This window comes from Myotis myotis, unplaced genomic scaffold (assembly GCF_014108235.1).
Source record: "Myotis myotis isolate mMyoMyo1 unplaced genomic scaffold, mMyoMyo1.p scaffold_m19_p_6, whole genome shotgun sequence".
NCBI classification, from domain to species: domain Eukaryota; kingdom Metazoa; phylum Chordata; class Mammalia; order Chiroptera; family Vespertilionidae; genus Myotis; species Myotis myotis.
Window position 1 is genome coordinate 19,502,522 of NW_023416368.1, and position 13,315 is coordinate 19,515,836.

Here is a 13,315-nt window from a genome sequence, read left to right on the forward strand (position 1 = left end):
ATTCTAATATTCCTTTTTTTAAAAGAGTCATTAAAACATATTTTTATTGATTTCAGAGAGAGATAGAAACATCAATGATGAGAGAGAATCACTAATTGGCTGCCTCTTGCACATCCCCTCCTGGGGATGGAGCCTATAACCTGGGCATGTGCCCTGACCAGGAATCAAACCATGACCTCCTAGTTAATAGGTCTATGCCCAACCATTGAGCCACACTGACCAGGCTCCACTGATTTTTTAGAGAGAGGAGGGAGAGAAGGAGGGAGAGAGAGAGAAAGGACAAAGAGAGAGAGAGATAAAGAGAGAGAGAGAGAGAGAGAGAGAGAGAGAGAGATACTGAGAGGAACATCCATGTGAGAGAGACTTGTATTGCTTGTTCACTGATGTTTCTACAAAGCTCAGTATATGATGAATCTTCAAGAAGTATGCATTGAATAAAATTGAATGAATGACCCTCCAATTTACAGATAAGAAAATGAGGCTGCAAGGGTTTGAGTAACTTTTGCCAAGTCTCACAGGATTTCTATGGGTGTGCCTGATTCTAAACTTCACTGCCCTTTGCAAAATGCACTGCCAAAGGAGAGTAAAGTGTCAGACAGCAGGCAGGGCTAGATGACAGGCAAGCGTTCTTTTTGGCTTTTCATTCTATTGTGGATGCAATCAAAACCAAAAAGGCACATTGATCATGCTTTCCCCAGGGAGTCCTGAATTTCCAAAGGAACAAGATAACTTGAGAAATCTATTGATCTCCCATTTTTGTCATGCTGTACAGGTGACAAGGATCAATGGAGATTTATACTCTTCTGCCCATGACCCTACAATCTTAATTTGTATTTCCACCCAGAGTCCCACAACTTTACCAAATGCACTGCTCAGAGTGCCCACACCTTAAGTCAGTGCCACCATCTGTGTCAGCTGTTTTGTCAGCTCCTTCCAATTCAGAGAAATGTCTCCCCCCCTCCTCTCCAGCTCCCTGCACGCAAAGCCAGCAAGCCCAACCCAGCTGTCCTCTAATCTGCCTGACACACACTCATTGGCCCACAGCCTAAGGAGGGGCGGGGCTTCTGTCTCTCGGGGGCTCTTCAAAAGAGATCCTGGCAGAAGCACTCACCCTCTCTGCCTCCTGCACTGGGGCTGTGTTTCCCTGTCGGTTTTCTCTTTCCTTTCTGTCTCATCTTGGGACAGAGGCTCTTTCCAGAGGAAGCTTGGGCCTTGGATTTTAATGTCAATGATGGAAAAATATGAGAATGTCTCCTGGATCCCCCAGCAGGAACTGGAAGATCCATTCAAGAAATACCTGAACAGCACAGAGGACTACCTGACCTTTGTCTGTGGGCCTCGGCGCAGCCACCTCTTCCTCCCGGTGACGGTGGTGTACACCCTGATTTTTGTGGTTGGGGTCGCTGGCAATCTCCTGGTGTGCCTGGTGATTCTCCGGCACCAGACTATGAAGACACCCACCAACTACTACCTCTTCAGCTTGGCTATCTCGGACCTCCTGGTCCTGCTCCTCGGGATGCCCCTGGAAGTCTATGAGATGTGGCGTAACTACCCCTTCCTGTTTGGGCCCGTGGGCTGCTACTTCAAGACGGCCCTCTTTGAGACTGTGTGCTTCGCCTCCATCCTCAGCGTCACCACGGTCAGCGTGGAGCGCTACGTGGCCATCCTCCACCCTTTCCGCGCCAAGCTGGAGTGCACCCGGAGGAGGGCCCTCAGGGTCCTGGGCATCATCTGGGTCTTCTCCGTTCTCTTCTCTCTGCCCAACACCAGCCTCCATGGCATCAAGCTCCACTACTTCCCCAACGGGTCTTTGGTCCCGGGCTCTGCCACCTGCGCGGTCATCAAGCCCATGTGGATCTATAATTTCATTATCCAGGCCACCTCCTTCCTCTTCTACATCCTCCCCATGACTGTCATCAGTGTCCTGTACTACCTCATGGGGCTCAGAGTGAGTATCCCAGCTAGGCTGGCTGGCTCAGGGCAGCATCTTTTTTTCCTCACTGACTCAAAGTTTTGTAAGAGGAACTTAGAATTGGAGAAATTCAGAATAGGAAGGGAGCATAGAGTAAAACAGAATGAGCTCAGAGAGGAAACCCAGAAGTTAAAGGACTTACCTCAGTTGGACAAATAGTACCCCAAACTATAAATTATTTCCTCTAAATCAACTTTATTATTCTTCCCTCTGTACCTGTGGTTCTCAAACCTAGGTGTTTCTACAAATTACCTAGAAACCTTACTATGGGTAGCAATATGCAAGCCCCTCCCCTGGGGAAAATCTGATTCAGTGTGTCTGAGGTGGAGCCTCATTAAATAGCACAGGTGGTCACCCCTGGAGAGCCGGTTTCACAGCCTGCTGTTTTATTTTCTGCCCAGATCTATGGCCTGCATTGAAATCTGCCTTTGCACCAAACTTGGTCAAAGTATAACATAAACTGTTCCCGCCTATTTATACTCCAAGACAAATACAGAGTGGGGCAAAAGTAGGTTTATAATTGTGAGTACACATAACACAGAGTTTATTCTTGTATTGTTATTATCATCATTATTTATTAATTATCATATTATTTTCCATATAAACAACTGTAAACCTACTTTTGCCCCACTCTACAGTTTTACAGTCAGACACTGTCCTGTGATTGCTTTGATTCTGTTTGAAATATCAGGTTAAAATGCAAAAATATGTCCTAAGCCAGATCAACTTGGCCTTCTCTTGAGACGGTGGAGATTTGGGGGTAGGGAGGTAAACAGAGCACATAAAATAGAGTAGAAGGCAGTGTGAATAAGAGATTGCTGGGATTAATAGAAAATTATCCCTGCTTGTGCAACATATCTTATACTTAGAGGTTCCTTTTCTGTGCACATAATGGTAAATCAATTTCTTCCTTTTTTTTTCTGAGTCTAAATAAGCTGAGAGAAACTGTTTTTTGATGAGGGTAGAAGTAAGTCTATGTCGTTCCTCTCCTAGTATACTCTGCATCCAAATTCATAGAGATGACATCTGCCTGTGACAGTTTTATACCCATGTAAGGAGGTGGCTTGTGTAGGAAACAATCGTGAGGCTATTTAGACTCAGGTCTGAAGCTCACGTCCACTGTGCCTTTAGGCAAGCCACACGACTTCTGGAATTACTTTTCACATTTATAAACTGAAAAGGTCACATCAGATTATATTTAAGGCTCCTTATAGCTCTAACAGTCTGTGATTCCTTTACAAAACAAGAAGGAAAAAATGTGTGAGTAGGAGCAATGTGAGTTATAAATTGAAAAACAAAGCTGACATCACATTTACATCATATGCCTCAATTTGGTTCGGATACCATGTATGCCGTGACAATTAATATATTCTCATATCATTGGTGAATACCCACTGGGCCTAAGGTGAATGGCAAGGTTTAAATAGGAAGAATAAATTCTAAGTACACAGATGTCTAGACATAGAAGCAAATCTAATCAGGCAGAGAACTTTGCTAGTCTCCTCCTGAAGGGCTGGCCCCTATATTCCCAGAGACATATGTTTTCCCAGAGTACCTCACAATCATGTCTTTAGAATGCTCTGTGCATTTCACTTGGGGGGAAGGACTTCAGCATGATTCCAAATACCGTGAGTCCTATGAGAAATATCCACCCCAAACTGATCAATACCATCTCATCCAACACCAAGCAATCACTTAACTTCGATCAATTTGGAGGAAATATTTAATTTGAGTAGGAAACACATACATTTCCCCACCCCAACCAGTTACATGGAGTTTCATTTTGTTTTGTTGTCATGAGACTTCAGCTACCATGTATCAGGAGTTAAATGACAGCTCAGACAACAGCTTAGAAACCACCCAAATTTGCTTTGTGAATGTAATACAACTTCCAGCCTCCTGTTCTCAGGAAGGATGAAGGAATTCCCTGCTTAGAAAGTCACTCCTAGAGGAGTTTAAAGATCTCTAGACTGAAGTCAGGAGGTACGACCTAGTCTGTGTCATTGGGCTCAAGGCCTTCACATGCTATACTTGCTCTATCTTTGCCTGAAATGTTCCTGCCATCTACCACTACAATTCCTTTTACTTTTCTAATTTTCTAACTTTAAATCATACTTCACTCACACTTCCTCAGGGAAGCTCTCCCTGATTCCCTAGTTACACCTGGACCTTGTATAGGTGCTCATGGTTCCTGGTGATTTCTCTTCCTTAGATTTATTCCAATTTAAAATTCTATACTTGGATATCCCTTGTTATCTTTCCAACTTGACTGTAAGATGAATGAATGAGTGCATGAATGAAGTTGAATTATTCCTCTCCTTGCTGCACTTTAGCTTCTCTACCTTCAAAACAAGAGACTTGGAAACATTATCTCAAAGGGCTATTTTGATCTAAAAGATTTTAAAGAGACTTAAGCAACTCTGAGGATGATTGTTATTGATTCCTTTAACAAATCTTAAGTTATGATAGATTCTGGGACCCACTGCCTTCAGGAAACAGGAAACTATAGGTTGATGAAATCCCAGGATGGAGGAGGAAGGAGGAGAGCCACATGTATGCTCCAAACTGAGTAGTCAGTGCAGCTTCCTTCCAGGACACAAGTCTCCACTGAGCTGCCCTCCAAACATCAAACATGATGGAGATGGAAAATACCCAACCCCAGGGCAAGTTCCTCCCGTCTGGGAGGAGGTTCTGCTGAAGCTCTCACAAACTCCTTGTATCTCCTGCATACAGCATTAATGCTTGAGTTGAGGAGCATGCATTATGGATTGCAACAGAATTCACCCATGCCAACCAGAGTTGAATTGACTTTTTTAAATTTAAAAAAATTTGTTCAGATTGTAGACATTGCTCAGTTGGTTGAGCATCAAAGCATGCACCAAGAGGGTGCCAATTTGATTCCCAGTCAGGGCATGTGCTGTGTTGCAGGCTCAATCCCCAATAGGGGGTGAGCAAGAGGCAGCCAGTGGATGTTTGTCTCTCTCCCTCTTCTTTCCTCTCTCTCTAAAACCCAATAAAAACATGTTTTTTAAAAGAAATGTTCAGATGCTACTTAAAGAATCACCACCTCTCCCAAAAAGGATGAGTATTTATAATTTCTAAACTCAGAAACATATACACCCTTGTTAGTAATATTAGTAAATATTTCCCAAATTGTGCTTTTCAAGATGGTACTAGGTATTCCACTAAAAGGAGTTTGGGGAAGGTATTGTTTAATCAGAGAAGCATTATCTCCCTTGAGGCTTGGGTGAGAGATGTAGGGTGTGGAAGGTGGGCATGGGGGAAGGGATCAATTCATATTATTGGATCAATTTGGAGGAAATATTTAATTTGAATCCAATTCATATTATTGGATCAATTTGGAGGAAATAATAAATCTTCATATTATGCTTTATGAAGATTCATAATGCCCATTAGCATATTAAAGGCTCTGAGAAGACCTACAATGGAGACTATAGACTTCATAAAACAGAAATAATACCTGTTTTGGCTTTCTACTGCCTATTCACCACATAGCAGAGGGATTACATTCTAATAGATGTATAATAATTACTGAATGAACTAGAGGCCCAGTGCATAAAATTCATGCACTGGAGAGGGAGGGGGTCCTTCAGCCTGGCCTGCGCCCTCCGCAGTTCAGGACACTTCGAGGGATGTCCGCGGGGAGTGGGCCTAAGCAGGCAGTCGAACATCCCTCTCACAGTCCGGGACCCCTGGCTTTTTACCGCCCGCCTGCCTGCCTGCTCACTGCTCCTTAGAGCTACCGTGGAGGTGGATGAGGCTCCCGCCACTGCTACTGTGCTCACCAGCCTTGAGCCCGGCTTCTGACTGAGTGGTGCTCCCCCTGTGGGAGTGCAGTGACCACCAGGGGGGCAGCTCCTGCATTGAGCGTCTGCCCCCTGGTGGTCAGTGCGCATCATAGCAACCGGCCGTTTCGCTGTAATGGTCACTTAGGCTTTTATTATATAGATGAATGGAAAAGCCTATCAAACTTTTTTTTTTTTACTTTATAATTTTACATTTTTCATAGAATGCCTATTAACATGCCATATATAACAAGGGTTCTATAGAATAGCAGATGGTAAATGGTTGTACTGCAACTTGGCCACATCCACCTGTCCAATTGAGTTAGATGATCTAGGTCCAACTCCACCTCCAACTTATTGTTAAACTTCGACAAATTCTTATATTTATTTTAATTCCCAATTTTTGGTCTGAGAATGTGTGTTAGAGTTACACTTCTCAGATCCAAACAGAAGGGAAAATGTTTTCTTTCTTAACATTTCTTTCCACTTCCCTTGCAGCTAAAGAAAGACCAACCCCTTGAGGCAGACAAAATAACTGCAAATATTCAAAGACCCTACAGAAAATCAGTCACCAAAATGCTATGTAAGTCCTCCACTGTTTTTGTTTGTTTGTTTGTGTTTATAAAAGGAAAAGAGTTGCATTTGGTGCTGAGAAAGTGCTTCTGAGTATCAGGATCAAAATTCTCCTGAAATGTAGTATCATGGTCTGGTCTTCCATGGCTTACTCAAGTTTCTAGGACCTCTTTGATTCCTATTTCCATTTTTAACACTCAAAACAACACACTAAATTGCATTCACTGTAATACACTGTGTGCTTTTTGGCAAATCACATCCACTCTGCAAGCTTTTGAGCATCTCTTTCTCCCTCTAAAATAAGCAGGTGCTTTTAAACTTATTTTTTATGGATTGACTTGTTTTAAAATGTAAAGAAAACTGTGAGTGCGCCACTTAGAAAATGTACAAATCACATACACAAACATTTTATAACTCATTTCAGGCGATCTTGAAACCCCTGCTACCCATTCTTGGATTCCATGAAATACTTTACCTCCAGATTAAGAACAGCTGCCCAAGAGTACCCCTACGTGGTCATTCCACCTATGACATTGCATGATTTTATATAAATAATATGTTTAAAAATACATAATCAGGCACTGATCCACACTCTCCCAAAAGCATTTGATAAAAATATTTGATCCAGTGCTACCCTATAGGAGATAGTAATGGGAGAAAGGAGGTTTATGATAAACTTTCCAAGTCAAAACCTAAGGTTTGGAAGAAACAAATCCTCCAGGCTAATATGTACATGAAACACTCACCATAACTATATGGCATTTATGAACAACAACAACAAAAAAAAACCTGTGCAAGTCACCAAAGTTTGTCATTTCAACTCTAAGACTCATCTTCTTGAAAATGTTTTAGTCCCTGTTGGCACTTGACTTTCCCTGTTAAGAAATATCATGTCTTTATTATCGCTCCCCTTTCTCCTTGATCATAATCTACTCTCACAAAAAGACTTGAAGTGCATTCACGTTAGTCACAGTGATAAAATATGCTGCAAAGCATTTGCCTTTAGTATGAAGGATTCATTTTTAAAGCAATTAAAATTTTAATTACGGGAAATTGTAGGCAGTAGTGAGCAGATTAGGGACTTTTGCTTGGAGGGTTAAAGTCAGAAGAAACTTCCAGATACTCCTGAAACCACACCACACAGGTAAACAACTTAACTCCGAATATGTTTAATGCCAAAGGAAATATATGTACTATTGACTACAGAAACCTCAAATGTGCTCACAAGTACAGAGAACTGTATAATAATACCCATGTAGCCATTACCCAACCTCAAACATTATCAACTCATAACTAATCTTGTTCCATCTATATCGGTCTCTCTCTTGCCCCTACAAGATAGATTATTTTGAGGCAAATCTCAAGCATCATGTTTTGGAAAAGGAAAATATTTCATAACTTCAGAAGAAGAAAAAATATATATTTATATGTGTGGAGATTAAATGCCCCATAGAGTAACAGCAGCAGCACCAATTGCTGTTTTGGGAGCTAAAAATAAGAAACTAGAAAGTGCAATTTCTTGTGAATCTATAATTATTTCAAAATAAAAAGTAAAAACAAATAAAAAGAAACTAGAAGCAATTCTGTAGTCTAGGAACATCTAATATAATAGACACATCCCCTATCCCAATCAAAAGATGCTTGTAAAGGATTATTATACTTATGATTGTTCTCTTTCTCTCTCTCCTCTCTCATCCCTTACAGAATTTTAAATGATTAGATTCAGAGCAGCTTTTAATTCTTTCTAGAGTAACAAATAAATTCATACTACAGTCAATAATAGTTTTATTAATCTACGATCAATTTGTTGAACCCAACCATTTTATTTGTATAGCCAATTTATGTGGTTCCAACAGTCTACTTGCAACATAATTTACTTTCTACAATAGAATGTTTTTGGAATAAATTTGATACTATTTAAAATGTTCTAGAGGAGACTTACATTATACAAGAAATCTTGTACAATCATATAGAAAACTGATCCTAAGTCCTATATAATTCGTTCTTATGTTTAAATGTTTTATGTAGAGACTCTTCGTGATCTAGTCAGTCTGTAATAATGATGACCAAGATGGAAGGGAAAATGCTGGAAGGGATGGATGGACTTAGTGGCCATTGGATACCTATCCTCGTTTTGACTGCCTTTTGTTCTCCCATTCGTCCTTTTTCAGTTGTCTTGGTCTTAGTGTTTGCTATCTGTTGGACCCCATTCCACACTGAGCGGCTCTTCTTCAGCTTTGTGGAGGAGTGGACTGAACCTCTGGCTGCTGTGTTCAATCTCATCCACGTGGTGTCAGGTAAAATCTTAGCTCCTTTGGCTGCATCACAAGCATCTGGGTAATTGCAGCTGCTTTATTTTGCTTAGAGCAATAGGTTCTGTCTGGATATACTGATTTATCATGGGGGCCTGCTGTACTATAAGGAAGACATTTGATTTTTTATTTTATTTAAATATCAACTAGGTATGTTATTGGTCCAAAAGAAATCTGCCTGATCACTATTTTAGATGCTACTTTATGGAAGACCTCAACTCTAAGTACGATGACTACAGCAGAAAAATGGTCTAAGGAGTGATTGCCTTGATTTTCTTTCCAATGGCCACATGATTGAATTGGTTCTTATTTATTAAACATCCATGTCCCTGAAATCTTGTATTGTTTTTTAGCAAGTGTTAGATCCTCATGAAAGCCAGCCAAAGGGTATTACTACATTCATGGTGCATCAAGGTCTGCCTTTAGGCTGCTTTAATGCTGCCTGTTGAAGATACTAGAGAATGTGGTGGAAATAGGGGTGGAAAGGTCGCTAAGTCAGAGGACCTGGATTTGCATCTCACTCCCACCATTAATTTTCTGAAGAACATGGCTTCCTTTATGCCAGTTTCTTCAACTATAAAATGGCAATGACACCTTCCCTCTACAAGTATGCACTGATGGTAAGAAGCAAATAAAACATTAGCCACTAAGAAATTTTAAACTGTAAAATGCTATATATGTATCTTTCTATAATAACCACATATTATCATCACCATTTTCTGTTGAAGAAACAATTCCACAAGAAAATAAATGGCTTGCCCAAAGGCAAACTTCTGACAAATAGTAAAAGCAGGGTTGTGGCAAAATCATCTAACTTCAAGTTCAGAGTTCTTGAGCCCAGAATAGAGCAGAGAATGGCCATGTAGGTTCCCCTTCCTCAGTCAGTGTGTCTGTGAGTCTTGGGTTCAGATCACTTCTGTCCCTGAGCTTCTGCTAGTCACCAGCTGGTTCACAGGGGCAAGATAAGATCAATTTGTGCAAATTAAGCTCCAGATGTGCACAGAGCTAAAACAATAGAAAACATATGTACACAAATATCATGTATATTATTTATTTTCTACACTTCCTTTTTCTTTTCAGCAGGCCTTGTGAACAGCTTATACTTGGACATTAGAACTTTCTGTTATGTTAAACTACTAGAGGCCTGGTGCACAAATTTGTACACAGGTGGGGTCCCTCTGGGTGGCCTGCAGGGATTGGGAAACCTGCAGTCCAATGCTGTCTGCAGCTCCTACCTTCTCATCCTGGCCCCACTGTGCCTGCTGTGGGCTTGTGCCCAATCAGTCCTGATAGGGAGAGGTTCGCCCTGCCACAGCAGCACTCACCAGCCATGAGCCCTCTGTCTGGTGCCCTCCCAAGGGGAGTGGCCTGTGGCATCAGGCTGAAACCAGCTCTCTGACATCCCCCAAGGGGTCCCAGATTGCGAGAGGGTACAGGCCAGGCTGAGGGACCCCACTGGTGCACAATCGGGCTGGGGAGGGACCGCAGGAGAGCTCCAGAGTGTGTCTCATCCATCTCGCTCAGTCCCAATCAGCTGGACCCAGCAGCAAGGTAACCTACTGATTAGAGCATCTGCCTCCTGGTGGTCAGTGCACATCATAGCAACTGGTCAACCGATCGGCTGTCTATACCCTGGTGGTCAGTGCACATCATAGGAAGCAGTTCAGCAGCCTTAGGATATCATTAGCATATTATGCTTTGATTGGTTGTTCAGTTGTTCTGCTGGTCAGTCTATTTGCATATTACCCTTTTATTATATAGGATTATTTTAGAAAAAAATCTCAAAATTATTTACAGCTCTTATTTTCATGATAATCTGAGAAAAATGGGGTGACTAAATAAACTGAAAAACACCACAAGATCACATGAGACTTGACTAGCTGACTATCCCTCACTAAATGTATCAAGATGATCATTTTAAGACTTCCAAATTATGGTATTTATAACATTTTCTTGTTAAGATATAATCTCCCCCTCTCCAACAGTACCAACCAGGTGAAACCTTAAACACTATAGAAAATGTCCCTAAACAGCCTTTTGATCCCCAAGTTATAATACTTCCAATCATTGACCATATGCTTATCAAACTGATTGACTAGAGAGTTATGCACATTCTGCATTATTCCTGCAATATATTTTTAAAATATATTTTATTGATTTCAGAGAGGATGGGAGAGGGAGAGAGAGAGAGAGAGAGATAGAAACATCAGTGATGAAAGAGAATTGTTGTTTGGCTGCCTCCTGCATGCCCCTCTACTGAGGATCGAGCCTGCAACCCAGGCATGTGCCCTTGACCAGAAACCGGGACCCTTTCGTCCTTAGGCGATGCTCTATTCACTTAGCCAAACTGGCTAGGGCATAACGACTGCTACCTCTGCATATTTGTGCGTGCTACGCCTTCTATCTTCAGAACTGTCTCCTCTCTTGACCAACTCTGCTACCCACTTCAGGGTCTGGCTGGAATTCAATCACCCCCATTAAATCTTTCATTACCATCATACTCTTTATATTTATGCCATTATGTGAATTTCCATAACATGACTGTTGGTATGACATATTTTGCTCTTGACAGATATTATTTGGTATTGTTCTATTATTAATTATTGATGTAGGGCAGAGATCTTGCCTCTGTAATACTATTCCAAGTCCTTGGAAAACAAATTCTAAATCCATTACCTTTGAATGTACCTCAAAGTTCCTGGCACGTAATAAGAGTTCAATCAATATTTGTTTATTGAATGAATTAATAGTCCATAGAAATGTTTTCCTTCTCTATTACTTTATTCCCAATTCTGTGCACAGGGCATATGGCACTTTCCATGTCCTGAACTAAATAAATGAGGACAATGATGAACATGTTGATGACAGTACCTGTCACTTGCTTTATATTCTCAACCATTCTCAGTCCCTCTGTGGATAGTATCTCAACGTTATCCTCACAATAATCCAGGGAGGTGAGTTAGGCCTGTATTATAATTCCCATTTTACAGAGAAAAAATTGAAATGCCAATTCTGCCTAAGGTCTCAGAATAAGCAAAGGCCAAGGTCAGAAACTAAGTCCTCTGATTCTCAACCTTAGGCACCTCGTGGGCTTTGGGGAAATAAAATAGGATATGGTAATAAAGGATGAGCAGATACCAACAAGAAGGTGGCAGTGTGCAAGGCACTTCGTGGAGAAAATAAATGGCAAAATGCAGTTATTTAATAAGGTTGGAAATTAGGTGGGAAGAACCATGGAAGGGAAAAGCTAAATAAGAAGAGGCACTGGGAAATATTTCTTTGAAGAGATATTAAGCATGTAAGGAATCTCAGCAGGGACAATGCCTTGACTGACTTGCCATTCCTCCATTGCTTACAAGTTTCAAATTATAGATTTAAGCACAACTCCAATGAGACAAAATCATCTCTCTTCCTCTGATAGTTAAGCATCACTCATTAATGCCGTGGGAACATGCTCTTTAATTAAACAAGTGTGGATCAAAGGAAGTTGCAGAACATCTCAGAGAGATCCCTTGCTGGCCTAAAATTTGCCAAGACTCTTTAATCTTTCTGTGTTTGATTCCTATGTACACAGTTGGCAGAGCATTTTGTATCCTCAATTAGTGTCTTGTATATATTATCACTTCCAAAATAGGCAATCATGGGGATTCTAGGCTTTGTTCAATATTTATGCTTCTTCCCAGCATGCCTCTCACTCAATGTCTCCTCGGTGTGTCTATTTAACCCCTGCATTCCAGGTGTCTTCTTCTATCTGAGCTCAGCTGTCAACCCCATTATCTATAACCTACTCTCTCGCCGCTTCCGAGCAGCGTTCCAGAGTGTGATCTCTCCTTCCTGCAAACAGTGGCACCCCCAGCATCACCCACAAGGGCCACCTGTCCAGCGGAACATCTTCCTGACGGAATGTCACCTTATGGAGCTGACTGAAGAGGCGGGCCCCCACTTCCCCTGTCAGCTGTCCATCAGCAGCTCTCACCTCCACACAGCGCACTATACAGGACAGACAACATAAAAGGAACTCTCATTTCTCTCTGCCTCCACAGTTATGGAAGGGTCAGCCCATCACTTATGCCTTGTTATATGATAAGGGGGAGGAAAATGGCTCTCCGAACTTATATATCCATTTCTAGGTGTGTTTTTAAACAAATGTGAAAATCACTACTTAAACCTGGATCTAAGACCCACAACCGCCTGACAGCCTGAAGCCCCTTCGCTAGTTGATGAAGAGAACATGACTAGCAAAGAGAACATGACTAGCTATACTCTGAGTATTTTCCACTCTTGCAAATGGTTTTTCCTGAGTCATCCTCACTCTGAGTCAGGCTGTGGTTACTCTAACAACTAATGGTCCCTGTCAGCCACACAAGGAAGACATGTAGATATGGTTTTCCTTCCCATGATTTGAAGGGTCCATGCCAGAGTTCCTCCACAGCAAACTATTTACCCTACTGCCTCATATTCTGCCATTATATGATTCCTCAGAGTAGGGGTGGGCAAACTTTTTTACTCGAGGGCCACAATGGGTTCTTAAACTGGACCGGAGGGCCGGAACAAAAGCATGGATGGAGTGTTTGTGTGAACTAATATAAATTCAAAATAAACATCATTACATAAAAGGGCACAGTCTTTTTTTTTTTTTTTTTTTTTTTTTT

The 13,315-nt window shown here is 41.4% G+C and overlaps 1 protein-coding gene across 1 annotated transcript; it reads left to right on the forward strand.

Moving 5' to 3' along the window:
* The first annotated feature begins 1,222 nt into the window (after nt 1–1,222).
* NMUR2 (neuromedin U receptor 2) lies at nt 1,223–12,893 on the forward strand. Its single transcript, XM_036315651.1, has 4 exons — nt 1,223–1,948; nt 6,277–6,361; nt 8,523–8,648; nt 12,401–12,893. Exons 1-4 carry the CDS (start codon nt 1,223–1,225, stop codon nt 12,673–12,675), a joined length of 1,212 nt encoding a protein of 403 aa, XP_036171544.1. The 3' UTR covers nt 12,676–12,893.
* The last annotated feature ends 422 nt before the right edge of the window (nt 12,894–13,315 follow it).

Bases quoted from the DNA above. Each gene is read 5' to 3' on its own strand.
- NMUR2 (XM_036315651.1), top strand. From the start codon at position 1,223: ATGTCAATGATGGAAAAATATGAGAATGTCTCCTGGATCCCCCAGCAG. The intron at 1,949-6,276 runs GTGAGTATCCCA...CTTCCCTTGCAG, and splicing joins ACTACCTCATGGGGCTCAGA to CTAAAGAAAGACCAACCCCT. The intron at 8,649-12,400 runs GTAAAATCTTAG...CCTGCATTCCAG, and splicing joins TCTCATCCACGTGGTGTCAG to GTGTCTTCTTCTATCTGAGC.